Source organism: Microcaecilia unicolor, chromosome 9 (assembly GCF_901765095.1).
Source record: "Microcaecilia unicolor chromosome 9, aMicUni1.1, whole genome shotgun sequence".
In the NCBI taxonomy this organism is placed as follows: domain Eukaryota; kingdom Metazoa; phylum Chordata; class Amphibia; order Gymnophiona; family Siphonopidae; genus Microcaecilia; species Microcaecilia unicolor.
Window position 1 is genome coordinate 163491352 of NC_044039.1, and position 27512 is coordinate 163518863.

A 27512-nucleotide genomic window follows, 5' to 3' on the forward strand; every position below is an offset into this window, starting at 1 on the left:
ATGTAGGACAAGAAATGAAGAAGAAAGGAGGAAAGTAAAGAAATGAAGAAGAAAAGAGGAAAGTAAAGAAATAAATGGAAAGGAAGCCCTGGAAACGGAGTTAAGAGAACAGATAGAGAGCAGCAGAATCAGAGACTGGGACCAATATGGATAGAAAAACAAAGTCACCAGACAACAAAGTTAGAAAAAATCATTTTATTTTTATTTTAGTGTTTGGAATATGTTCAATTTGAGAATTTACATCTGCTGTCTTATTTTGCGCTGGGTATACTGGAGCTGTAACAGCTTACAGAAATTATTTATAATGAAAAAAAATCACATTATTTTTTTTCTCCTATACTAGTATATTTTCAATGATGTCTGTTTATATGCGCCATGGCTGGTATAAGGGGTGTGGCTATTATAGGGGTGGGGCCATATGTGGTGACCCATCCCATAATGAGTACTGGCACCTTTTTTTTCTACAAAAAAAAGCACTGTTTAGACTGTACACGTTTGGAGATGGCTATCCCTAATCTGTTAGAGTTGAAGGACACAAAAAGCTGGGAGGATCTCCGATGAGGTTCTAGATAGTATGCTAGAGAACACTTACAGTCCAAGGTATGCAGTGCTGCTTCTCCATGATTATAGTGTGGCTTAGGAAGAAGACAGGTAAGTATGATAGATTGATTGAAATGGAACTCCGATACCATTTTAGGAAGGAATTGGGGTGGGTTCGAAGTACAACCTTGTCATGGTAGAACCTAATATAAGGAGGATCTGCCACAAGGGCTTGAAGCTTGCTGACTTTTGGCAGGAGTTATTAAGAACACTATCTTATCCGTGAGGAATTTGAGAAAAGAATGAAGGTTCATGAGAGCTGTTAGGATGACATTCAGATCCCACACCACTGGAGGCTGTTTGGTAGAAGGTTTGGTATGAAGCAAACCTTTTATGAAGAGATGAACTGTAACTGGTTTATTACCAACTTTAATACTTAAATGTACTCTCAATGAGTTAGTTTTGAGGACAGAATCCAAGAGGTGGAGGAGGTAACTCCATAAGGTTATACAGAGAGCTTGTAGAAGGCTCGAAAGCTCTGGCTGCACACCAGAGAGAAAATATTTTCCACTTTAAGCAGTAACATGTGCATGTAGAAGGTTTAAGGAACATAAATCTATGTCATCACGAACCAAGCCATTAGGGCTAGAGAGAGCAAGGGTCTAGATGAAGGAGGTACCCTTTGTTCTGTGTTATTGGGGATGGAAAAGGATTCAACCTCAATGGTACCTTGGATGATAACTCTAGAAGAGGAAACAAGATCTGACGTGTCAAGTAGGGACCTAATAAAAGGTCCCTTGGTCCCGATGCACTTTGAGAAAAGTTTTCTCTATGAGAGGTCGCGGGGGAAAAAATACATAGAAAGTCTGTTCCCCAGTGATTTAAGAAGGTATCTGGGAATTTAAGGTTGGGAGAAAAGCGGGAAAGCTTGCTGTTCTGAGAAGTGAACAGGTCTACCGCTGGGGACCACCACTACTGGAATAATCAACCAAATACAGATATGCAGATGGACCATTCATGAGATTGAAGGACCCTGCACAAATATAACAGTGCTAGGATGTCCTTTTAACCAGCTCCTCCAAATGACATACTGATTGCAATTTATAAACAAATTACTGCTCTACCTATGAAAAGTTATTCCGTTATTACACTTCCTCTGTGTACATCTGTATGCTGCACAAATCGGTATGTTTGAAATTATAAGTGAGATTAAATAAAAATGCCACAAAGAACACATGGATGCAGCAGCTCATAGGCTTGTTTGCTTTGTTTTGAGTGTCCGATGATGATGGCTGCGCGAGGAAGGGGAAAGACTACCCTAACTGGCTTCAACTCCCTCCCTCCCACACTAACACCCATCCATCCACCTCTCCTCCAGCCCTGCACATACCTCAGATTACCATGGTGGTCTAGTGGCTTGCTTCGATGCAGGAAAGGTTCCTATGCTTTCCTGCCCACTGCCGCTGATCCTTTCACCGCTGACGCTTGTTTAAAATGTCCGCCTAGGTAATCTGAGATATGTGTGGGGAGGGAAAGCAAAGCTCCATTAGAGTTTTACGGTTCCATGGGAACCCCGCAGGACCCCCGTGGATCTCATGCCATCCGCACAGTATCCCTACTATCATTCCCGTGCAGCTCTCTAGTCAAGAGCATCCAAATAAGACTGAATCAAGGAGTCTCTCATAAACAATTCTACCAAGAACTCCCGAAAACAGTCCCAAATCTGAACAGACTTGTACACAAGATGACCAGTATGATCATTAATATTCTCCGCGGGCCTTATGAAGCTTTAAGCTAATAAGGAGCTAGCTTTTCCTGTATATCTGTAGTGCCTCTGACATAGCCTGTCAAGCGTAAACTGCAAATCCTCTTGATTCAAGCTCTCCAAAATCAAGCGGGACTATCGCAAAGGGCTCAAGCTTGCTTACTCTCTGTCTGCTTATGCAATGCCTCAAAGTGTCCAATCTGGGTCAGATACCGTTCCCTAAGAGCCTCCCTCTGTCTCTTTTTCCTAGTAGCATGTTGCAAAAAGAATCCCTGAGTAACTGCCTTCAATACATCCCAAATAATATGAAATGGGGGACCAGAATTAATGCTATGCTCCAAATACTCATAAGAGTCTTCCTATACTCCCGCACTATAGTCTCATCCTTAATCAAACTAGTTAACTGTCCAGAATCTCTCTGGCGGTTCGTCACAAATAGTACCCAGATGCACCCAGCAGGCAACATGGTCTGAAAGGGCACTGTTCCCAATGGTAGCCCTAACCACAGACTCTTTAAGGAGACTCCCGAAAAGATATAATCAATATGAGAGTAGAGGTCATGTAGATAAGAATAAAAAATGTAATCCCTATGATGTCCATTGACCTCCCTCCAAACATCTACAAGGCCCATGTCCTACAAAAAAGAGCCATGCTAGCTTTAGGAGGGGAAGGGAGGTGGAGGAATCCAACACAGGATTTAAACAAGTGTCGCAATTCCCTCCCACCACCAGCAGCCCACAAAGAAAACTTTCCAAGGAGGTCTTAACCTGAAGAAAAAAGTCAGACTGATTAGTATTTGGAGCATACAACTAGCCATTGTCAATTCAGTTTGATCAAGAAGAATTTGTGCAAAAATATATCACCCCTCAGGATTACACTTCACTTTCAAAATCTGCACCTGTAAATCGTTAGGAAACAGGCGAGTCACTCCCTGCTTTTTAGTACTCTGGTGGTCAGGAGCAAAAGAATATGGGGCTACACTCTATGGTGGGGCATGTATTCATTTTTTTTTTTTTTTTAACCAAAGATGAGTCTCCAGTAGACAAGTAATTTGCACCTTTTGACGAATCAGCTCCCTAAACAAGAAGTGTCTTTTACCTGGCGAGTTTAAGCCATTAACATTCAAGGTGAAAACCCGAATATCAGATATCATGTAACCAGTATAAGTGGGCTATCTACAGAAAGGGCAACCCTAGTCAGAGATTTGTAACAGAGCAAAACTGACATACCAAACACAGAGGAATAAAGAACACAATGAAAACCCATTTACTCTTCTCCACGGGCAGGGATAGAAAATACATAGGAAGGAATAAACCAGAATCCACCTATACCTCCCCCCCCCCCCCACCCCGACCACCCCCCTTCACCCAGAAACTCAACACCCTCCACAAACTCAATCCCAATAAAAGGCGGACCAAAGGGTCCACAAAGGGAGATAAAGTAGGAGTAAGGAGACTCATCACCAGTCAGCCCAAGCTCACCTCGCATGCTCAGATAGAACACTAAAGCTCCACACCACAAAAAACCAAACCAGTCACAGCCAAACACACAAGAACACAAGCACTCAAGCCACAGCATCCTCACCAACAGCAAATCCTGCCGAAAAACAAAACTGAGGATACTACATCCGCACATAAAAGTGGAAGAAGAAAAGGAGGCACCGTCAGCTAGAGAAGCACTGTCTGTTAGTGTCCCTGTGGGAAGGCCACAACAGGCCCTAAAAGAGTAGAAAGTACAAATGAGATAAGTCCACCAGTGAAGCAGGATGGTCCTGGTTACATCGGGTTAACCTCTTTCCTTTAGTTGTAGGGTGGGACCAGCGTTTAGACTTCACAGAAGTTTGACTTACAAAACGGCACCTCACCCATCAAACCCGTGTCCCACAAAAGTTTCCAAGCTTGATCCAGTGTCCGCACCCTATGTAGAGTGCCATTCAAGGAAAAACTCAAGTTGTTTCAGAACCCCCAGTTCTCAAGATCGTCCATCTTGTATTGTAAGTCCTCGTACTGAGTAGTCAGCGAAGAATATTTCATTTGCAAGTCCAGTACAGCTTCCCCCTGGTCCTCCACCTGTGCTTCCACATCATCTAGGCGGGACCAGGTCACCTACATTCCTATGCAGTATATCTACATGAGAGGCCAGTTCATTCCGCATCTCCCTCAGTTCAGAGCAAATATCAGCAAAACGCTTACAGAATTCCTTACTTAGCCCAGCCAAAGTAGTCGGGTTAGTATCGTCTTCATCCGACAAGGCTTCTGGTGAAGTCGGCCCTCGATCTCAATGGCAGCGTGGTAGTCCGAAATGTCTCCTCACTTCCCGTCCGCCGAAACTGTCGCAAAGATTCTTTAATACCTCCCTGTTTCAGTCTGAGACACCTCGAAAGGCTGCCACTCTGTAAACTAGCCTTCAGAAGCCAAAAGATGACACTGATGGAGTGAGATAAAGTCACATACAATTAGTTAAGCCAGAGCTCACTTTTTAGGCTGCCATCTCAGCAGCTGTCACTTCCTCCCCGGAATGAAAAATTTTAACTTTTAGAGAAATAGTCATAAATTTTTAACTTTTAGAAAAATAGTCAGCAAATCCAAAAGCTGAAAGAGAAGAGGGGGAAAGAGCAGCGAGGGGCTAGTGAAGGTAGTCGGCCAATATGATAAAGCTTTTCCTGGCTGTCTGAGGAATAAGACTTCTGTAGGTCGTTGAGACGTGAACGATAAGAACACAGAAGTGAACAATAGTGGAACAAAGCAGTAGGGTGGCAGTTGTGGTGCCACAGACATTCTGCTCTATACAGAGAACATTTGAGATGGTGGAGGTCCCTGTGAACAAAGTGATCAACAGGGATGGGAGGATTGTAAGGTAACCTTTGAGGCAACTTCAGTCCAAAGGACAGAGTCCCAAAGGAAGGACTGCTGTTCCAAGGGTAGTGAGGTAAAATCATGGGGAAAAAGAAGATGGAATGGAATGAGATCTACAGAACTGAAGTTGGGACATGGAGCAGAGAGGCAGAGAAAACGCGTTTCAGGAGTTTGGATGACAAACATCAGGAAATGGTCAGACGTGAGAGAACCAGATCCAAAATATTGCCAACAGCATGGATAAAGAAAGATATTGAAACAGATCGAGATCAGAAAGCAATGAAGTACACTGCCTATCTAAAGAAGCAGGGGTACAATAGTGGTGTGCCTAGGATGAGAACAATCTGAAAATGGTCACAGCATCAAAGAGGCATTGAAATAGTTGATCCATGAAAGCAATATTCAGTGATGGGGGGGGGGGGGGATGTAAAGTTAAAGAAAGTGGAGGGAAGGAGGAGTCAAATGGAGCCTGAGAAGGAGGGGAGTCAGGAAATGGGAGCAAAGTGTTAGAGAGAGCAGAAATAGGAAGGGACAAGTAAAGCAATGCCTCCTCCCCGCTTATTTATGGAGTGGGGAGAAGAAAATGCAGAGTAGTTGGAAAGAAGACACTGGGACAGAATAGGGTCTTTACCTTGGTGTAGCCAGGTTTCAGTAAGAGAGAGATAAGTGTTGGGGCAGGTGAGGACCAGAACATGGACTAGAGCAGTTTTAGACTGAAGCAATCTACAATTCAGAAGCAGGATAGAAAGGGAAAGGAGGGAAATTGATGTCCAAGTGAGACAAGGGATGGGAGATAAGGAGAGCGAGGAGAGGCACTGAAGGAGGAACCGTGGTCGAGGGACAAGAGGAAGACAAACTGGGCACTGTCCCTAGAAAGCATGGAAGAGAGACATGATAACTAGCAGAAACAAGGAGAAGATATACCTGCGTGGGGAATAAAGTGAACAAAATGTCAGGAGGGAGATGTCAGTAGGACACAAAGAATGAGGGGAAGGTGGTTGCATGAGTTGTCACACAAGGAGCACACCCTGCTCCCTATGTTGCTGCCACCAGGAAGAGCTTTAATGGCACCTACAATGTCACTTTGGGCGCAATGGGGAGACAAATCTGGTGAAACAGCACAGCTTTGGTGCTGCAAGCAGGCATGGCTTCAGGTACAAAAGGAGACCAATCGGGTGAAACAGCACAGCTTTTATGAAAGAAGGCACAGATTTGTTACAGCAAGTTCAAAGTTAGCATAAAGCAAAATTAGGATAGAAACCAGTGTGAGAACTATAGCTAGTATAATACCTGAGTAGCAGAAGCTTGCCATGAAATAATAGTGCAGATTTCTTATTTTTCCATTAGTTTACCCTGTTGAATCACTGATGTACCATATTCCACTAAACTATATGATCGTTTACTTAACAATGGAAAATGTTCACTTACTCCATGCTGGACTGGTGAATGTGAGCTTTTACAGCACATTAAACCCTATCTGTGGGGGTACATGCTTAGATAGTCTAAATTAAGGAACTGACTGCTGCTTTTATTTTTTCAAGCACAGTGAAATACTGATATTTTACAGCTTTGAAACAAGAACTTACTTGTTGCTACTGCTCCCATCAACAAAAGGATTCCACTGTGAAAGGAAGTTATCGTCTCTATTCAGAAGCTGATGAGATACAAAAAAACGTGCTTAATAACTGAAGAAATAGAACCAGCAAACAAACTCTAGATTACAGATTTTAACCGGGTTTTAAGTTAGTTATTTTCGTTAACAGCTCTAAAAGCTGGACAGGGTCCAGGACAATTAAGATTTTCACCAGCAGTTTTGATAGCTACAACTGAAAAACAGTTCATAAATTATTTCTTCTTTTTAAGGCTTTAGTAGGTCTATTCTACGATTGTATTAATATACAGTAAAATCCATCAGTCAGATCATCCAGTCAAAAGTTAGAAGCCAACAACAACCATAGGAGAAACTGCAATGAATTACAATTTCCTTCTGTGGTTGTGTACTCTCTCCACAGCCAGATCCAACTACATCCACATAGGTGTGATTCACTGACTAGTAATTTATTTTGGCTTAAAACAGTCTTTGAAATTTCCCATTTTTATTTTGAGATTATAGATAAAAAGGTATTACAGGAAACCAAGAAAGGGAAAATTACAGGGAACAGAAGAGCCGCATGACAACCCAGAACTACCGCTGGCCATACGGTCATTGTCAATAGTTACGCCTGGAGCGCGCACCATTTCTGGCGCTATGGAAAATAATTCGGTCATTTCCATTGTGGTGCTAACTCGGTGGTAATCGGGCAGCACCACAAGCTGCACGGTTACTGTGGGAGCCCTTGGTGGCGGTAAGTGCTACCCCCCCCCCCCCAATGCTACATGGTAAGAATCTTACCGCATGCCCATGTCTTTTTTAGGAGCTTTTTACCCACTGCAGTAAAATGGGCCCTATCGCTACCAAAGGCCATTTTTACTACAGCTTAGTAAAAGGATCCCTTGATTTGTAAAGAAATTTCCAGGTCGATTTTCTAAACTGAAGGTTTAATATAGGAAAACTCAATTTTGCATAGGGGTCCAAGTATTAATTGAGACAGGAAAAACATTAGAGCAGCTTTACCATTTCATCCCGAGCTTCTGTTTCCTTATGCAAAGGTGGTTCAAATTGTAGTTTATCAACTGTAAAAGTTAAGAAAAATGTCATGAGATGCAAACATTGAAACAGAATATACATAAAGAATCTGAATGTCAGGTGTGGAAAATGTTATAGTTAACTTAGATGCCAGCCAAAATTCTCAGGAGCTGGGGGAAATTCTTTGCAACTTCCTTTTTTTTGGCATTCCTTTTTCCCATCCAGCTTTTCTCTACCTTCACGTTTTGTTGCTAAACCTGTCCCATTTTCTGGTAACAAACAGGTGCTGAATTTTAGGCAGCAGGGGTCACCTGGCAACCAAATTTTCCCAACCTTGTTGAACACTTTTTCAAATGTTTAACAAGTGAAGCTGACTGCCAGCTTTCAACAGATGACAGTTCACAAGTCAAGCGAGTCAAGACCATGGAGAGGCGAAAGCCCTTTTCTGCTTATGTGCAGTAGTTCTGTTCTGCTCAATTCTAATTAAGCTCTGACTAGGAGAAGGAGAGAGAGCAAGCGTGTAATTATGTGTGACTAGTGAACCGATATTTAAAAAAAAAAAAAAAAAAAAAAGCACAGTTGCTTACCAGCATCAAAAGTTTTCAGTAGTGAGAAGGATAAATCAGACACACAAGAGGGTTATGTCATCTGACAGCAATGAGACAGACTAGCTCTCTCAGATTTCTATTCCTGGGGGAATTCTGTGCTACTGTGCAGTGAAGAATTTGCGCAGAATTCCCCATCTCCGTGAACTGCGCAGAATTCTGTAAAGCCTGCTACTGCAGTACAAAACAGCTCCGTTTCTGGCTGCTTGCCTGCCTCCCTCCATCTCTGCACATATTATTTTGAGAGGAGATTCTGTCCATCTAAGCTAAGCACTGACACAACTCACTTATGTGACTAGTGAACTGCTGTTTTCAGAATTAAAAAAAACACCAACCCACAGTATTCCAAAATACTTTTCCCCAACATGAAACTCACTATTCCCACACTTCAGACCTACATGAAACTCACTATTCCCACACTTCAGACCTTCAAAACTATCAAGCGTTTGATAAGATAGGAAACATCTATAGTGTTTAAAGTTAACTACTTATCACAGAAAGTAATTTGAGGTCAAATCAGGATTACTAAAGGAACTCCTGTGTTAACTGGCCAGCACCACTTTTACCCATTCTGAGGCTCCCTTGCGGCAGAACATTAACAGGCTTATTTTCGAAAGAGAAGGACGCTCATCTTTTGACACAAATCGGAAGATGGGCATCCTTCTCACAGGGTTGCCCAAATCGGTATAAATCGAAGGAAAAATTATGTTCTTACCTGATAATTTTCTTTCCTTTAATCATACCAGACCAGTCCAGATGCCCTCCCTGGCTAAAGTCTGTCAGAGTGTTGTTTCCTTTAGGTATCCCTGGCTGTTCCACGACACTTCAATATGCTGGGATATCCTACAGTACTGTCTACTTCATCTCTATTCAATCTCCTGCCACTTGTTGTGCCAGCTCCATATGACTCCTGTTACTTGGCATCATGGAGTTCTTTCCCCGGATTCAGCCTCAAATGTCATACCCAGCTCCACTGCAGCAATATGCAGGTCCATGGAGCAGTTTTAGTGAGTATTGCAGTGCACTTCAGGCAGGCGGACCCAGACCCATCCCCCTCCTATCTGTTACGCTTGGGGTGGTAAATGTGAGCCCTCCAAAACCTACCAGAAACCCACTGTACCCACATCTAGGTGCCCCCCTTCATCCCTTAGGGCTATGGTAGTGGTGTACAGTTGGGAGTAGTGGGTTTGGGGGGGGGGGGTTGGGGGGCTCCGCACACAAGGTAAGGGAGCTATGTACCTGGGAGCTTTTTATGAAGTCCACTGCAGTGTCCCCTAGGGTGCTCGGTTGGTGTCCTGGCATGTCAGGGGGACCAGTGCACTACGAATGTTGGCGCCTCCCACGACCAAAGGGCTTGCATTTGGTCGTTTCTGAGATGGGCGTCCTTAGTTTCCATTATCGCCGAAAATCAGAAACGACCAAGTCTAAGGATGACCATCTCTAGGGACGACCTAAATGTCAAGATTGGTATGTCCCCGACCATATTATCGAAACGAAAGATGGACGCCCATTTTGTTTCATTAATACGGGTTTCCCCGCCCCTTCGCTGGGATATCCTGCGAGGACGTCCTCAGGAAAACTTGGGCGTCCCTTTCGATTATGTCCCTCTAAGTGTGCAGAAATAGTTTGTGAACTCTCTGGGATGGTCTGTTTTAATACAGTTTACATGCAACACTGTTAAATTCAACATGATTTCACTCAACACATAGTTAAGTTCTGGAACTCATTACCAGAGGATGTGATGAAAGCAGTTAGTATAGCTGGGTTTAAGAAAAAGATTTGGAGAAGTTCTATACTGTTTAATGCCTGAAAAAAAGCCACTACTTATCCCTAACGTTAAGAAGCATGGATTCTTGCTACTTTTGGGGACACTGTCAGGTGACTGTGATTTGGATTAGCCACTGTTGGAAACAGGATGCTGGACTAGATGGTCCTTTGATCTGCCCCAGTATGACAATTTTTATGTTATATTGCTAATCTAAACCCTGATTAGAAAAAATGAAAAAACCCACTGAACAGAGAAAAAGGATATTTTGATTATTTATCTAATGTGACTAATTTTGTTTCTTATTAGGGTTTTGATAAAGATCTAACCATATTTTCCTGAGCCATTAAATTTTATGCCACTGGGATGCTTGTGTCTCATAAGTGCTTTCATGTGTATTAGAAGATGATCTTTCAATACAACGGCGCTCTAAGCACACACAGGATGAATTTTACTACCAGATCTGATGCCTTTTTATTAAACATATATTTTAAAATCTCTGCCCACTGAACAGAAAAATTTCCATTCACCATGTACACTACAATATCACAGGATATTAGCGGTATCCAAGAGACTGATATATATTTTCTTTCAAGATACTTATGTATCAACTTCTGCAAAGAGTAGAAAAAACATTATATACTCTTTTGTAAAATCATTTCTCCTGATACTTTTTTTTTCTTTAAATGAAACTGGTAATTACAGAATAATTCTACATACAAAAAAACTGCCAAAGATAGCAGACAAGGCTAGTCTTAGGCAGAGACAACGGGCAGCTACACAGGGCCTCACGTTCCCAGGGGCCCCGCAGTGGCTTTGGCATCTCCCTCCTGCTCCTAGCACTGGCAATCTAACAGCTTTGCCTCTCCTCCCGTGAGAAGCAGGATGCCCTCCCAGCACATACCTGAAGCCACCATGGCAGGATTCTTCGGGGCAGAAAGATCCCCAGTCTTTCCTGCCTGCTGTCTGATCCTCTTCCTGATGCATCGCCTTTTAAAAATGGCTGCTGAGACTTCCAGTGGCAGCCTCGCAAAACTTCCGCTGAAGTCTTGCGAGGTTGCCGTTGGAAGTCTCGGCAGCTATTTTAAAGAAGATGCGGCAGCAAGAGGGTCAGAGACAATGGGCAGGAAAGACTGGGGATCTTTCCTGCCCCAAAGAATCCACTAGACCACCAGGGTGGCTTCAGGTATGTGTCGGGAGGAGGGCACCCTGCGGCTCGGGGGATCAGCGGAGCAGCAAGGAGGTGTGGAGGATACTGTTTAAAAAAAAAAAAACACACAAAAAAAAATACGTAGCCGAATCCCTGTGAACTCAAAAACAAGCAAACAAACCTATGAACTGCTGCATCCAGGTTATCTTTATTGTAGGTGGAATTTTTATTTAATCTCACTTAGATTTTCAAACATGCTGGCTTGTGCATACAGACTGTACACAAAGGAATATAACAGAATAACTTTTTATAGGTTGAGTAGTAATTTGTTATAAATCATAATCAGTCTGTCATTTGTGGGGGGGGGGGGGGGGGGGGGCTGGTTATAGATGTTATATTCGTACAGGGATTTTTTTTTCTCCTGATAAAGGGCCACTAAACAGACATCATGTTAGGAGCTCAACATTCAGAGTTTCTATCTATTTATTTACTTATTTATGGCATTTTATCCCACATTTACGTTGAAATCTGGGAGAATTTAAAATCTTTTTTTCCCTGTGACTACATAAAAAAAAAAGATGGCATGTGGGAACGTGCTCCTTTTGCTTTGTAGAATGCAGTGGTATGTTATAAAAATGCACTTGCCTTTTTTTTTAATTACTACTATTTCACAGAGAAGGTATTGATTAATGAGGGAAGGGTTTCCTTTGTGCAGAACTGTGTCAACATTGTCCAGTTCAGCACACTATTAGCAGCCAAGTTCATACAAAGATAGCAGAGCAATTATTAGAATTCACCCAGTATAGTGAAGCCCTTTTTACCCCTCTTTTTTGAAGCTTGCCTCTTGCTTTCCAACCCATGCTTCCCTTGGAGCATTTTACTGGAGGAATATTTGGGGGAGGGGGGGGGGGGGGGACAAGAATTACATGACTATTCTAGAGGGTTGACTGCTCCCGTCTGTCTCCTGCAAGCAGTCCACTCAAAAATATACTGAAAATGATTTGGCCCTAGCAAGACATTCATGAGTCACTACTTATATTACTTTCAGTGGTAAAGGTAGCCCACTTCCTGATAAGACTGAAATGTTTTAAAGCAGAGATGGGTTCTTCTAGGTAGTGTTATGTTGGACAGAACAAAGCAAATCAAATTTTGCATGAGAATGTCTGCTCCACAACCCATACATGCTATAACACTTATTGACAGTAAGTCTACAAGCAGTTTTTAATGAAACTAGTAACAAAAAAAGTGATAATTTCATTTCCTGTATGCTGGCTGCCAATGAGCTACTCAAAATAAGCATTCACTTGTATGTTACTTGGGCAAACAAGTGGAAACATACGAAAAGGATCAATGGAACTCACAATTGATTTCTGATGCTGTCCTTTCTGCTCTGGAGCTCTTGTTTGTAGAGCGGATAGTATGTCGAACAGCTAACACAGGCTACAAAAGAAAGTATGACATGTTTCATAATTTAAGAATAGCCAAGAATGAAAATCAGTGAATGAATGAAAATCAAAAACAACGTAAAATATCACCACATTGTTTCTATAAATGGCTCTTTTTTTTGGAGGGGGGGGGGGGGAGGGCAGGATTAAAAAGTATGTTTTCAAACCAGACAGAAAAAAAAAAAAAGACGGAATTAGACAACAGCTGGTTCTCTTTACAGGGGATAGCCATCTTAGTCTACTGTAATAAAATTGAGAGAGATAAATGGTATCTTACAGGCTAACTAATTTGAGGTATGGCTCTTAGGGGTCCTTTTACCAAGCCGTGCTAAAGTGGCCAGCGCTGGTGTCAGCATGTAGTTTTTATGCACCCTGAGGCAGTAAAAGGGCTGCCTTGTCATATTTGTTTGTAATGACCCTGTGCGTGGCCATTACTGTGGGAGTCCTTACCATCAACTATTTAGAAGGCAGTATTTTATTTATTTATATTTATTTGTTGCATTTGTATCCCACATTTTCCCACCTTTTTGCAGGCTCAATGTGGCTTACATATTACCGTTAAAGGCGTTAGCTGATTCCGGTCTGAACAAATACATGGTTTGGATTAATTCAAAGCAATATTGTTGTAGAATGAGGTACATATATGGTAGGTACAGTTGGGGGGAACTTAGATATGGAGAGGGGAGGAAGAGTCAGGTAATGTCCATTACGGTCTTTGGTTACATTGTGTTGCAGGTGTCCAGGTATTTTATGTTGGGTCGGTGGGGTATGCTCTTTTGAACAGTTCTGTCTTTAGTGCTTTCCAGAAATTTAGGTGGTCGAGCGTAGTTTTTACTGCGTTCCATAGTTGTGCGCTTAAGTATGAAAAACTGGATGCATAGGTGGATTTGTATTTCAGTCCTTTGTTGCTTGGGTAGTGGAGATTTAGGTATGATCGTGCAGATTTTGTGGTATTTCTGGTTGGCAAGTCTATGAGGTCTGTCATGTATCCCAGTGCCTCGCCGAAAATAATTTTGTGAACAGTCATGCAGATATTGAAAGTGATACGTTCTTTGATTGCTAGCCAATGCAGTTTTTCTCGGAGTGGTTTGGCGAGGTCAAAATGCGTTTTTTCCAAATATAAGCCTGGCTGCTGTGTTTTGGGCGGTCTGAAGTTTCTTTATGATTTGATCTTTGCATCCCGCATAGATTCCATTACAGTAGTCTGCATGGCTTAGTACCATTGACTGTATCAGGTTACAATATAGTGCTGTATACAATATACTGCTGAGCAGACTTATACGGTCTGTGCCAGAGCCGGTGGTGGGAGGAGGGGCTGATGGTTGGGAGGCGGGGATAGTGCTGGGCAGACTTGTACAGTCTGTTCCCTGAAAATGACAATTACAAATCAAGGTAAGATATACACAAAAAGTAGAACATACGAGTTTGTTTTGTTGGGCAGACTGGATGGACCGTGCAGGTCTTTTTCTGCCGTCATCTACTATATGTATGTTACAAAATATTTCCCTTGGGAAGAATGGTTTCACACGTTTGAGTTTCCACATTGAGAAAAGCATTTTCTTTATGGTGAATTTCACTTGGGTCTCCAGTGAGAGGTTACGGTCGATTGTTACTCCGAGAATTTTCAGGCTGTCAGATTGGGAGGGTGCATCCTGGGGTGTTGATGTTTGTGGGTTTGTATGTATTGTATTACAATGAGATGATGAGACAGTGTGTTTTATCTGTATTGAGTTTTAGTTGGAATGCATTTGCCCATGAGATCATGATATTTGTTACTCCGAGAATTTTCAGGCTGTCTGAGATTGGGAGGGTGCATCCTGGGGTGTTGATGTTTGTGGGTTTGTATGCATTGTATTGCAATGAGATGATGAGACAGTGTGTTTTTTTCTGTATTGAGTTTTAGTTGGAATGCATTTGCCCATGAGATCATGTTATTTAAGCTGAGCTTGATTTCATTGGTAATTTCTGCCAGGTCATGTTTGTAGGGGATGTATAATGTTACGCTGTCAGCGTAGATAAATGGGTTAAGGCCTTGGGTGGATAAGGTCTTGGCTAGTGGAGTCATCATGAGATTGAAAAGGATCAGTGATAGTGGTGATCCTTGCGGTACTCCACAGCCTGGTTTCCACGTGATGATATGTTTGTGCTTGATTTCACTTGATATGTTCTTGTGGTTAGAAAACACTTGATCCAACTGAGAGTGCCACCATTGATTCTGAAATAGTCTAAGAGGCATATTTTCAAAGCACTTAGCCTTCCAAAGTTCCATAGGTTTCTATGGAACTTTGCAAGGCTAAGTGCTTTGAAAATATGCCTCTAAGAGTCTTAGCAGTATGTTATGGTTAACCATGTCGAACGCACTTGACATGTCAAATTGGAGGAGGAGAATGCTCTTGCCTAGTGCTATTCCCTGTTTGAATTTGGTTAGGAGAGTGAGTAGTACTGTTTCCGTGCTGTGTAGGGGTCGAAATCCTGACTGTGACTCATGTAATATAGTAAATTTGTTTATGTAGTCGTTGAGTTGTTTGGTCACCAGTCCTTCCATTAGTTTGACTACTAATGGGATAGATGCTACTGGGCGGTAGTTGGTGATGTCGTTTGTTTTTTTTCCTTGGTGTCTTTTGGTATTGGGGTGAGCAGGATGTTGCCTTTTTCTTTAGGGTAGATACCCTGCTGAAGCATGAAGTTTAAGTGTGATGTGAGATCTGTTATGAAGCGGTAGGGGGCAGATTGTATTAGGTAGCTAGGGCAAGTGTCCAGTTGACAGTGGCTGTTGGAGTATTTTTTTATCGCCTGAGTAACTATGTCGGTGCTGAGGAGATTGAAATTTGACCATATTCGGTCAGCAGGGTGTTCACCAGGGGTTGGGTCTAGACCATTAATGATGTTTTCTATGTCCATGTTATTCTGAGGTAGAGTTTTGCGTAGGTTTACAATTTTTTCATTGAACTATTTAGCGAGGTTGTCTGCAGATGGGATGTCAGTGTTGGTTGTGATGATCGGTGTTGTGTCTAAAAGTTTGTTCACAAGGTTGTGTAGTTTCTTCGTGTTTTTGTAGTCTGGCCCAATTTTAGTTTTGTAGTACGACCTTTTGGTCTGTCTTATTGCATATTTGTATTTCCTTTGTAGTTGTTTCCATGCGTTCGTGTGATCGTTTTTTTTTTTTTTTCCATGCGCGTTCCAGTTTCCTAGATTGTGTTTTTAGTTTTTTCAGTTCTTCATTGAACCACGGTATTGAGTTGTGTCTACGTGAAGTTCTTGTTTGTAAGGGTGCTATTTCATCTAGTACGTGTCTGCATCTTTTGTCCCATTCTCAGAGGTAATATATGGATTCCGTGTGTGCTGACCAATTGTTGTTGTATATCTGTTGCCAGAAAATTTCCGGGTCTATTTGGCCTCTCGTGGTGTGAGTCGTGTGTTCTCTTGTATGGGGAGAACCCCTTTTTCGCCATTTTAGGGATAGGTTTAGTTTGTAATGGTCAGCCCATGGAGTTTCTGTCCATCTAGTTTGTGCTATGGTTAGGTTCTGATCAGCGGACATTTTGTATGAGATGAGGTCAAGTTTATGACCCTTTGTGTGGGTTGTTTGCATATGTGGCAATGTAAGATCACATAGATGAAGGAAGTCCTTGCATTCTCGTGCATTGGTAGAGTCAAGGTGAAGGTTGATGTCTCCTAATACTAGTGTACTGGAGTTGGATACACATATATTTGAAACAAAGTCCATAAAGTCCGCTTGGCTATAGTTCCAATTACATGGTGGTCTGTAGAATAGGACACAATTTAGGTGGTCGAGCAGGGTACTGTGTTGAATTCTAATTGAGGCTATTTTGAGGTGGGTTGTTATAGATTCCGCGGTGGTTTCAATCTTGAGATGAAATCGATATATAAGTGCTATGCCCCCTCCCTCTTTTTTCTTTTCTGGTCCAGTGGGTGATTTTGAGGCATATTTTCAAAGCACTTAGCCTTCCAAAGTTCCATAGAAACCTATGGAACTTTGGAAGGCTAAGTGCTTTGAAAACATGCCTCTTTATATCCTGGAGGACATAGGTTTAAGATGATATGGTCCTTCTGATCAAGGATTCAGGTTTCGGTGATGAAGAGTAGATCAAGTTTCTCTGACATGATCCAGTCTATTATTATTGTTGTTTTGTTTACTACGGATCTGGAGTTGACGTAACCTATTTGAATTTTTTGGTATGGGTCTTTTGCATTCGGTGTTATGTGGACTTTTGTTAGTTGTCATTTTTTGGTTTGTGTGGATTTTTTATGACTTTTCTTTTCACTTTGTTGATATTGTACGCTTGTTGGTTCTTTTACTTTGTTTTGGTTAATGTCGGTTTGGTATGATGTGGTGTGTCTGGTCACTATTCAGTTATTGAATAGTATGGGTATGTTGTTGATTTCTGCGAGTGGGGTTGTCATTGTTAGGTGGATCAGGGATAAGGAGTAGATAGCTAGGATCAGTTTGGCGGTGTTCATTATGCTATCAATTCAATAGTTTTTAAAAGAGGCTATTGTATTCAGCATTGAAGATTATTCTTCGTACCCTCATATTTGCGTAACAGTCTTGTCCTCCTTAAAGTTGCGAGTTTCTTGTCATAGCTTTATGTCATGGAGCGTGATTTAGCAGGATGTGGCGTTCTCGGGATAATAAAAGTTTAGTGATAGAACGTGTGTTTCTTTGTTTTGGCGGCCGGCGCTACTTACAATGTGCCGCGATCAATAGTCATAACCCAGTGCTGCGTCTCTCTATTCTTTTCCCTCCTGGTGAATTTTGAAGGAGATTTAATAGACTGTAGTGGAAGTGAAACTTTCTAGTCCATTGTGAACAAGGAAACCATTTGGTTAATCTCTGTTTCCATACCCCATGCAGTCGTCACTGGTGTTCACTCGAAACACAACAAGTAAACCTATGAGCTAACGATTCTTGAGGATAATAGATTGGAGTTGTGGTGTGCCTATCTAGACCACTGTGAGCAAGGAAGCCGTTTGATTGGTCTCTATTTCCACTGCCCCGCGTAGCTGACATTGGCGTTCACTCAGAGCACAAGTGAACCTGTGATCTGCTGCATTCACGTTGTTGTTTTTTATTGTTTGTCCATCTGTAGCAAGTCTAGCACTGTTTGTGTTGGATAGGCAGTGCCTGGTATATCATATGCGCTTGGTGTCTCTTCACGCTTGCTGTCTGGCTGATCGGCACTCCCAGATGTGAGGTCCAAGGCAGCGGGCACTGGCCGGACACGTCCCACACATCGCTCCGATGACCATCCCCCGCTCGGGCACCCTGGCATGTACCTCGCGCTCAGTGCCTCTTCTCTCCTTCAGTCTGCCGCTCAGCGCTCCAGTTGAGCAGATGGGCTCCAGGATGAGGCGCACAATGTCGCGTTCCCAAGTCGGAGGAGCCGCAGTCACCTCCCAGAGGTGCTCGGCGGCCCGTCTGTCGAAAAGGTCAGCGGGCCGTCTCAGCTGATCTCCAGCACTCTAGCACAGTAAGCTCGTGCTCCCTCGGGAAGTTCCCAGAGGCAGCTAGGTGCTCGGCGGGGAACTTCGACCGACCTCCGTCACGGCTTGTGTAGCTCTTGGGCACTGGGTCAAGTGATCTGCCCTAGGCCTCCGAGAAGTCCGAGACCCTGGCTGTGATTCGGCCTGCAACCTGACCTGCGACCCCGGCCACGAGATCACACGATCTGCCCGGTGAAGCCGTCGATCATCGACCTGGTTTGGTTCCAGACGCTCGTGGGTCTATTGGTCTATTTGGGGGTTGCACAGTCCGTTTTCAACTGGTTCTCAGCTGATATTTTCAGTTGGGGTCCCCGGAGCTTGTTGCTCCGTGACCTTCAGGTAGTTCCTGCGCTACTCGGGTAGCATGCAGTAATGTGCCTGCAGTAATGCACTAACAGATTAGCACAGCCATGCCTACTCTCTGCCCATGGCACTCCTCCCATACTGGAAAATAAAAAATATTTTCCAGTGTGAAATTAGCGCACGCTGAGCGGGGAAACTACCACGGGATGCCTCAGAATGTCCTATGCTAGTGTCCTTTTAGTACATGGTAGGCCTGCGTTAGGCCTATTGCGCCTTTGTCTTTGACACTTGTGTGAATTTGATATATCTTACACTAAACACTAAGTATTTTTTCAAAAAATGAATGACCCCCTATGGAATCATAATAGCTGCAAAGTCCACGAGTATTACCACCATCCTCATCCTTGACAGGTAGGAATTCTTTACAACTTATCCACATGTCTATATGTGAGTTTGTATATATCTGTGACTGGGAGAGAAGAGAAGAGTAGACAAGCAGTTTGACAGGATCAATTCCTTAATTGTTATGTTTCAGTATGTCAAGGTTTCTATGCAGTAGAAGCTGGGACTACTTTTTACACAAAGGCACTGGGCCATGTTTTGGGAGTCTATTTCTCTGGACCCTCATCTAATCTGGGTCCAGTTTCAACCTCAACATGCCTTTTCACTGGTCCCCCCCATCCCCCACCAAATTTGGTTCAGTTCTGTTAAATTTACAGTTATTTTGTCCCCAACCAGACGTTCTTGATCCCTTATGTACAATTTCTTTCCAACATCCAATGGCGTGAAAGGAATAAAAAAAGCAATCAATTTAAAGGTAAACAGACACACTTCCTTTCTCATCTTTTGAGATCCTTTAACGTTTTCATATAGAATTTATAGAGTCTGATTCTTACCTAGAAATAGAAAAAGCCTCAGAAAAATGCTATAGACCACTGCTGAACTTTCAGCTTACTTAAGATGAATGCAGAAGGTATCTTGTTCCAATGTTTTCTTGATTTCTGACACTTTTTCTAGCCTCTACCACTTCCCCAGGAAGTCTGTTTATACAATCTACCATCTTTTCAGTGAAGCAATATGTATTAACTGATAAAAAATGCCGATATCACTTTTGGTAAAAGTTTAGTATGAATATGGGCTATCCTATTGTGGAAGAACTGCAGATATTGGAAATGTGACAAAAAAGTAACTTACTTTTTGAGCTGAAATTACTGCCACTAAGAAAAAAACTTTCATATCAGGATTTTTAACCATGGTGTCAACACCAAGATTGTGTTGGATTAGAACCACACTGGGATACCAGAGAACTAACCCTTTCTTTATCAGGGGTTTAATATTTAGTTGAACTTCTAATCTTCTATATCACCATGTGCACTCTCAACAGAGAGCAAATATTAGAAGCCACATATGCCATATCATCTTACAATGAAAAAAACACGGTCTATATCATAAAGAGTCGCTTAAGCTTAAGGATATACTCCTCAAGGAACTGAAAATATAAACATAAGAAGAAAAAAGAAGCTCAAATGTAAAAGCTATATTGCTCCAGAATGACAATAGGCGTGCTGGCTTTCAAATCATCCTCGTTATCCTTAGCCTCTCAAAAAAAAAAAAAAAAACTTCATAATTTTTTTCAATGCCAATACATATCAAACAATCACTTTTCCAAATAAAATTTTGCCATAATCACTTTTTCCCAATACTTAGCTTTAATATATCCAATGGAGGCCTTCATTTTGCAGATCATGCTACGACAGGTGCGGTCTCCAGAACGGTACACAGTATTCCATTATCACCAGAGATTTATAAAAGTGCACCTCTTTTTTTCAGCTGACCATTACTCTCCCTTGTACACTTGAGTACCCTACTGATTTGTGCCCGGGGGCTGCATGGTTGTAGAAGAGCAGAATACCAGCTGCCTCTGCCTTTTACCTTAGCACAGTTAGAACAGAAATCTTTACTAAATTTTCTATCTTTTGTGTCTACAGTTTGATTTCGATACTCTTTCTCTGCTTGTTTGTGCTGTTCTCTTAAGTTTCCTCTTTGCTTTCACATTCCTTCTTTGAAGAATTCTTTTCCTATCTTCCTCTTATTTCTTTAGGATTTCTCTTCTCTCTGTATCTCTCTCCACTGCCTGTCTCACCACAGTTCATCTACTCTCACTTCCTGCTACTTTCTTCCCTCTCTTGCCACCTCTTCCTCTCCCTTTTATGTCATCTCCATCACAGCCCACCTTACCTTTCACAACCTCTTAGCTTCCTCCTTTCCCAAGCCCACAGAGCTACTCTCCATTTATAAGTGCCTCTGCAGCTTTTATCTCCTTCCCCAGTCCCTCTCTCCCAGTTCTGTTTCTCCTATCGCTGTCCATATTCCTTCTCTCAGCTTCACTCCGTCAAGTCCCCCATAAGGCAAGCTTCTCTTCAACTCTTCACAGCAGATGTCTGTCTCCCAGGCAGGAACCCCTTCCTATTCCTCCCCCAGCAATTCTCTGCCCCTTTTCTATTTCTCATTCTTTATCTGCTACTCTTCCTCTTTGTACTGACAGCTGCTTCCTCTTCCTACAGCTCACTAGTAATATACAATCAACCAATAAGCTGCAAGTTTCCTCCTCTCCCTGCAGCTCATTAGTTAGACACAACCAGTCAAACTGCAGCAGCCACCTCCTTCCCCTGCAGATAGCAAGCAGACAGAACAGCTTCTTGCTTGCCCTCCCCATAGAGTTCTCAGCTCTCATCTGAGAGAATATTAGGGATGTTCAAGTACCCATGTTTATGCTTACAAATATAATCATGTCACTCCCTTGTGAATAAAACTTCACTGACTGTCAGTTTCTTAAAGGTTGCAATTCAAAATCTTGCTGTTAGTTCTCCACACTGAGATTCCTTCATACCTAGCATGGCTAATCACTCTCTATAATTCCTTGTAAACATTAAGGTCATCCCAAGGTGTGCTTTCAACTTTGCATGTCTCTATTATCCAGTGAAATAGACAGACCTCAAAGGAGGGGGGGGGGGGGGGGGGCCAGAGCCCAAAGTGTGTGTGTGTGGTGGGGGGGGGGGGGGGTACATTTTGCCACCCCACTGCATCATACCTTGGCTGGCAGAGGTCCCCAAGCCCCGCCAGCTGAAGCGTTTGTCCCACGCTGGTCTTGCCACATTGCCTTGCACATTTTCATTAAAACGAGCGCGAATGGTGTGACTGATAAGAGCAGGGACAAATGCTTCAGCTGGTGGGGGTTGGGGATCCCTGTCAGCCAAACCAAGGGCCCCAGAGCCAATTTGGGGGAACCCAGGCCCCTGTAGCTACGCCACTGCTACTGTCTTGTGATTAGAGATTACTCACTAGACATCCTTTTCATGCTTGGTTCCTTTTCTCTAGGAGGGACTGTATGATGATTATCTCAGTTCAGACCAGTTAAGGTTTATCTGAAGACCTAATTCTCCTCTCAAACCTTCTGCAGCTAGTAGCCTTGTCCTGGGCCTACACTCTTGTGGATCTTCCTTGTGACTGAGTCTTCCTGCCCCATGATGAAATCTGTCTGGTGGCTGTCATCCACTTTTTTTTTTTTTGGGGGGGGGGGGGGGGGGGGCTGGCAATTTTTAGTTCTACTGTGGGCGTCTTAATGCTTCTCACTTTAAGTCATCTACTTATTGTATTCTGTAATCAGTGTTATTCTGTTCAAATGTCACTGTGTCTTATGTTTTAGTTTGTTACCCACTGCTGTTGCAAACGTTTACGAAAATTGATTAAACATTTTGTCCTTGTTGACAAAGAGCTATCATGTACTGTTGTGGTGTAGTAGCAATATTTAGGACAAAAAAAAGAAAAAAGTGCTTCCTTCCTTACCTCAATATCATCATCATCAGCCTCACAATAATGTTGATGGTGATCTGGATTATTGACTTTGTCCAGTAGTTCAATTGCTAGGACTCTTGAAAGGCTAGGATGTACCACAAAGCTATGCTGAAACAGAAGAGTGGCAAGAACATGTTTCAAAGGTGGGGAAAAAAAATCAAATCACAAACCAACCCATATTACCAAAAAACTTCTACTTGGAAAAGTCAACCAAATGTATTTTTCAAAAGGACAAAACGGGTAATTTAAATAAATTATTTGCTTCATTGCTTGGATTCATCTTACACATGCACTACGAGTGGTTGTTTGGTAATCCAGGCATCTCAACAACCCTAGCACAATGGGTCACAGCCAAGTCCTTGAGACTCACCCAGTGAGTCTGGTTTTCAGAATGTACACAATGAAATCTGCATGAGATAAACAGTATATATTGGAGACCTATTACATGCAGATCTGTCTCATTCATTTTCCTGCAATCAAATATTTATTAATGTTAGGGAGGTACAAGAATAAATCAAAACTTCTAATACTTTTTATAGAGTGTTAAACTATTTCCAATGAATAAGTTTCATCACCAGAGAACATGGCACTTGAGTTATTATTAGGCTGATTTTACATTATATTTAATCTTTGCTTCTTGAAAACTCTTGAAATTAACTATCAGTAATGTCATTTAACTCTCATATATATATTCATATTTAAGAGAGGTCCTCCTCTTGTGTAAAGTCAGCACAAGAGACATTTAAATGTGTCTTTTTGGGGATCCAAAATATATATATTTCATGACCTCTCTCAAGCTTCACAGAAAAGACACCAGGACTTTCTGGCTTTTAAGCCTAGGTTATTGGCTCTCAAAACTAGCTTTGTACTGAGATTTTGTTGTATTTGTTCTATTTTATTGGAGGGTAGTTCATACTTGTTTATTGACCCTAAACAGCTTCATGTTTTTCTATCTGTTAAGGAAGTTTAACAGATAGAAAACTGCTAAACCTCAGGGTTTAGCAACTCAGAATTAGGTTACGCTGTCAAACACTGTGATTTAGTTTATTTCCTATTACATTTCAATCTGGCCCCCTAAAATTGTGGGTCTTATTTCTCAAATTTTCTTTTAAGCATATTTTGATATTTCTTGGAAAAAAAGGAAGTCATTTACCATAGTTCAGTAGATCCCATCAGAAATTACCTGCTGTAGAACTTTAATGCAGATTGGGAAATACATCCCTAAGCACACAATGGGGAAACCCAAAATCCTGTTTGAAATGTACAGTAAGTAATTACTAGGAGGTGCAAAAAGCCACAACAAATAGTTACATTGATCCTGCAAGTATCCTCCTATAATAACCTACAAAAAAAAAAAATCAGATGATCTAGCAGTACACAGGAAGTTACATATGTTCACAGAAAGCTCTGGAGGTACTCTTCCACCTAATAATTCACGTAGACCACCAGTATTCAAATTAATGAACTTTGTAATAAATCTTTTTCATGGCTGGCTTCATGGCTCAGTGACAATGCTGTGTACTGCCCTGCCATATTGTGCCAATGCTGGGAGGGGATGATGCAGAGGTTGAATGTGTATAGCATTGAGGGCTTTTTACAAAGCTATGCTAGCAATTCCCATGTGGCAAATGAGAGGAAGCCCATAGGAACTGAATGGGCTTCCTCTCATTTCACACACCGAGAATTGGTAGTGCAGCTTTGTAAAAGACCCCCTGAATGCATTATACAACTGCAGAGGCATTTTTGATTTCGGTGACTTGAGATGGACAAAAAATACCTATCTTCAGAACATGTACTGAGGAAAATCCTACCTAATTACAATTCTTCAGTTTTTGTTTACTTTTCCATCATTTTTCACATAAGGAACAAGTTATTTTCATAAAGATATTTCAGAATTTCTCAGCACCCACGTATAAAGTCTATTTCCCCTGCATTTCTCAACAGATTTTTTGACCCCAAAACCCCATCAAAATAGTTTCATTTTTTTTTTTGGGGGGGGGGGGGGGGGGTGGTAAACATCTTGTATTGTTTTGCAAGATTGTAATTCCTTACCTTGATAGACATCAGATGAACGTTATAACCAACTTCATAAGGATTTTATATGCTTTCATAAGCTGTGGTATATTTAAGACCAATTACTATTTTGGTATATTTTCTGTTTAAACACTTACAGTTAGAAGTCTTTCTGCTGTTGGTCTCTTCTTTGGATTTTTTGTTAGTGTGATTTTCACAAAATTATGAAATGTTGGTGTCCTTTTAAAACAAGATCAAAAAGAAACACCACCTGAATTTTCTGGCCCTGCTAATTTCTGTAACAATCTTCTTACCAGTCAGATAAAGTACTATAGCATGTTTTATATATCACAAAGTTGCTTATCTATAACAGTAGTTCGAGGACAGCAGAATATCATTCTTAGAACATGGGTGACATGTGTTGGAGCCTGGGCTATACAAAACATAAATAAAGCTCTCCAAGCTCCAAGAACTTTCCAGAGCTTTGTGCTTCATGTGTGTGTCATTACATGGAGCTACCCCAGTTGCATACAAAACTACTAGAAGAATCCAACTCCAAGGGGAAGTGAGAGAGCTTTGTGAGAACAGTCATCCTGCTGTCTTCAGCATATATGCCAATTTCAAGCAACTAGCTTTGCTTTCTTTAAAGACAAGCAGGATATTCAGTCCTCACATATGTTGCCTTCAACAAGAAAAAGTCCCAACAAGCCTCTATTTATTTATTTTAAATAAAGCAACCTATAAAAAAAATGGGATCAGGTTGCCGGGGGGTTGGGGGGGGGGGGGGGGAGAGAGAGAAGGAATCACGAGTGTTGAATTCAAAACCTTAATATTTTCCAAGACAGACTGACCAAATCTAGTGTTGTGCCAGGAATCCCTCACCAAATAATAACGGGGTGAATGTGTGGATAGGAATTCCTAAATCACAGCCTTGCAAATCTTATGGATACTGGCCTCAACTGACCCACCAACTCTGCCATGGCTTTTATATTATGAGCTCTGACAGGTCAACCCTGTCTGGACTGTTGAACAAAAGTATGAAAGATTTGTTGAATAAAAGTATGAAAAATGCGGAGTGGAAGGCTCCATGATTACAACAAGCTGTTTTAACATTAACCCTCCTGAGGCATGAAAAGAATGTGGCAACACATTAGCCAAAGGCAGGCTCCAGAAAGTCTGTGGGCTAAAAGGTAGGGGGGTAATAGAAAGCAGATGTTCTGCACATGATTAACAGTTTGTGGTATTCAGAGACTTGCACAGGAATGTTGTATGAGAGAATTGGTCAGATGCCAAAGAAGAATGATATAAAATCAGATTGGAACAAAGAGGTAGCAAGCATTTTGAATTTTTCTTTGTCTGTGTATAGCATTTTGATTTGCCTTAAGCTTGCTGTAAATTGCTTGTGTGTGTAGATATGCTTTGAGTATAGAAATGCTTCCTGACTACCCCTATTGATGGTAATCAGCTTGTACACTAAACAAATGAGTAAACTGTTTATATTAAATATGAAATTCGTCTGGCCTTCTCTACAAAAGTGGCGGCATCCTTTTATACAAAAGTGGCGAGCCAGCCAGGAGTAGGCCGCATACGGAAAAGAGAAGGCGAGACGAAGGACAAATTAAGTTGTTGTTAATGAAGTTTTTTACAGGATTGAAAGTAAAGCAAGCGTTGTTTAAACCTGATGATTTCTGTGCTCCACTGATGTGGGATTGATCAAACTACTGACGTGGACATACAGGTGATAACTCCTGGGCTTGCTAAAAAGAGAAATAAGAAGACGCGTGAGTAAGCTTACACTGTGGCCTTATTACCGATATATTTGTTTAGCTTTGTAGTTTTCTTTTTTGTATATTTTCTTTGTTTAAGTGCATTAGTATATTTTTGTAGATTGTGGCTTTATAGGAGAAATTGTAATAGTCAGAATACAATGAAAGGGAAAGGGGCAGATAAGAAAGAAAAGCCTCCTGTGTATGCTATGTATTTAGATTTAGATAGTTCAAAAAAATGCTCCCCTTTGCAGCATGTCATAGCATTATTCCCATTAGAAAAAAAACAGATTGAAAAGATACATGAGAAATGGATCAAATATGATGCAAAAGATTCTGTTTTGAGCTGGTCTCAGGATGGATCGTCCAAAATTATTATCTCTCCTGACATATATACAAGAAAATAAGAAAAAGAAGAACAGCTTAGAAAAGCATCTTACAATTTGGAATTTATTTTCTTTAGCAGCAGATCTGTTTCATGCTGATGTAGATAGGATACAAAAAGAGGCAGAAAGAAATAATCCCCCGTCATATGAATCTAGCAGGGACACGTTGTGCCCCCTAAGGGCGACTGATAAAATGAAGGAATCCAAGGCAAAGCACCCTGTGCCATGCGCTGGGTATTCGGCTCTTGATGACCCCCCCAGTGAGTCAGAAAGTGAAAAGGGAGGGGATAATGAGGACAGTGATGTGGGGACTAGGGAACAGAAAAAGGAGAAAAAACGGGTGAGACAGAAAGAAAAAGGAAAATCTAGTGCAGAATCAGGCACTTACCCTGATTTGAAAACCCTAATTACATCAGAACAATATGACCTGGCAACTCAATTTGAAATTGAGGGACGACTGCGGATGTACTCCGAGCCTCCCATGACCATGTCAACCCCAACTCATAAGCGAACAAAAACTATGCCAACATCTTTAACCCCAGGGCCCCCCAGGCCAATTTTTCGAGGCACGCATGTGGCTGCAGAGCTTATGAGACTGAATAATACTAGATATGGTGAGGAATGGTGGGGGGCTACTAGACACTTGTTAGATGTAAAACGGCTCCCCTTGCCGTGCGATGAAAATGGTCCTAGTACACATGAGGACATTCAGGAATTATTAAAGGCTGTCCACAAAAATTGCCCGGGTATAGGGACTGGAACATTTGTAAAAGAGGGATTGGAATTCTGGGATAATTGGTTCCACAAAATAAAACGTGATTTGGAAGAAGAGGTGGAAGAGGAAGGTAAACAGGAGATTTGCAGCGCTTTAGATAGTAGTGCTTTACACATGCCAGTTATGACGCGCTTAGACGCAGCTGGCAATCGAATACG

At 41.8% G+C, this 27512-nt stretch overlaps 1 protein-coding gene across 1 annotated transcript in view; it reads right to left on the reverse strand.

The window, feature by feature from the left end:
- MAP4K5 (mitogen-activated protein kinase kinase kinase kinase 5) overlaps positions 1 to 27512 on the reverse strand; it is a 354391-nt gene that overhangs the window by 129073 nt on the left and 197806 nt on the right. The window contains exons 11-15 of the mRNA XM_030214063.1: positions 24586 to 24667; positions 22406 to 22522; positions 12668 to 12746; positions 7775 to 7833; positions 6747 to 6814 (exon numbers count right to left, since the gene is read on the reverse strand). Of these exons, the coding sequence (XP_030069923.1) occupies positions 6747 to 6814; positions 7775 to 7833; positions 12668 to 12746; positions 22406 to 22522; positions 24586 to 24667 (405 nt within the window). The remainder of the gene's footprint in view (positions 1 to 6746; positions 6815 to 7774; positions 7834 to 12667; positions 12747 to 22405; positions 22523 to 24585; positions 24668 to 27512) is intronic.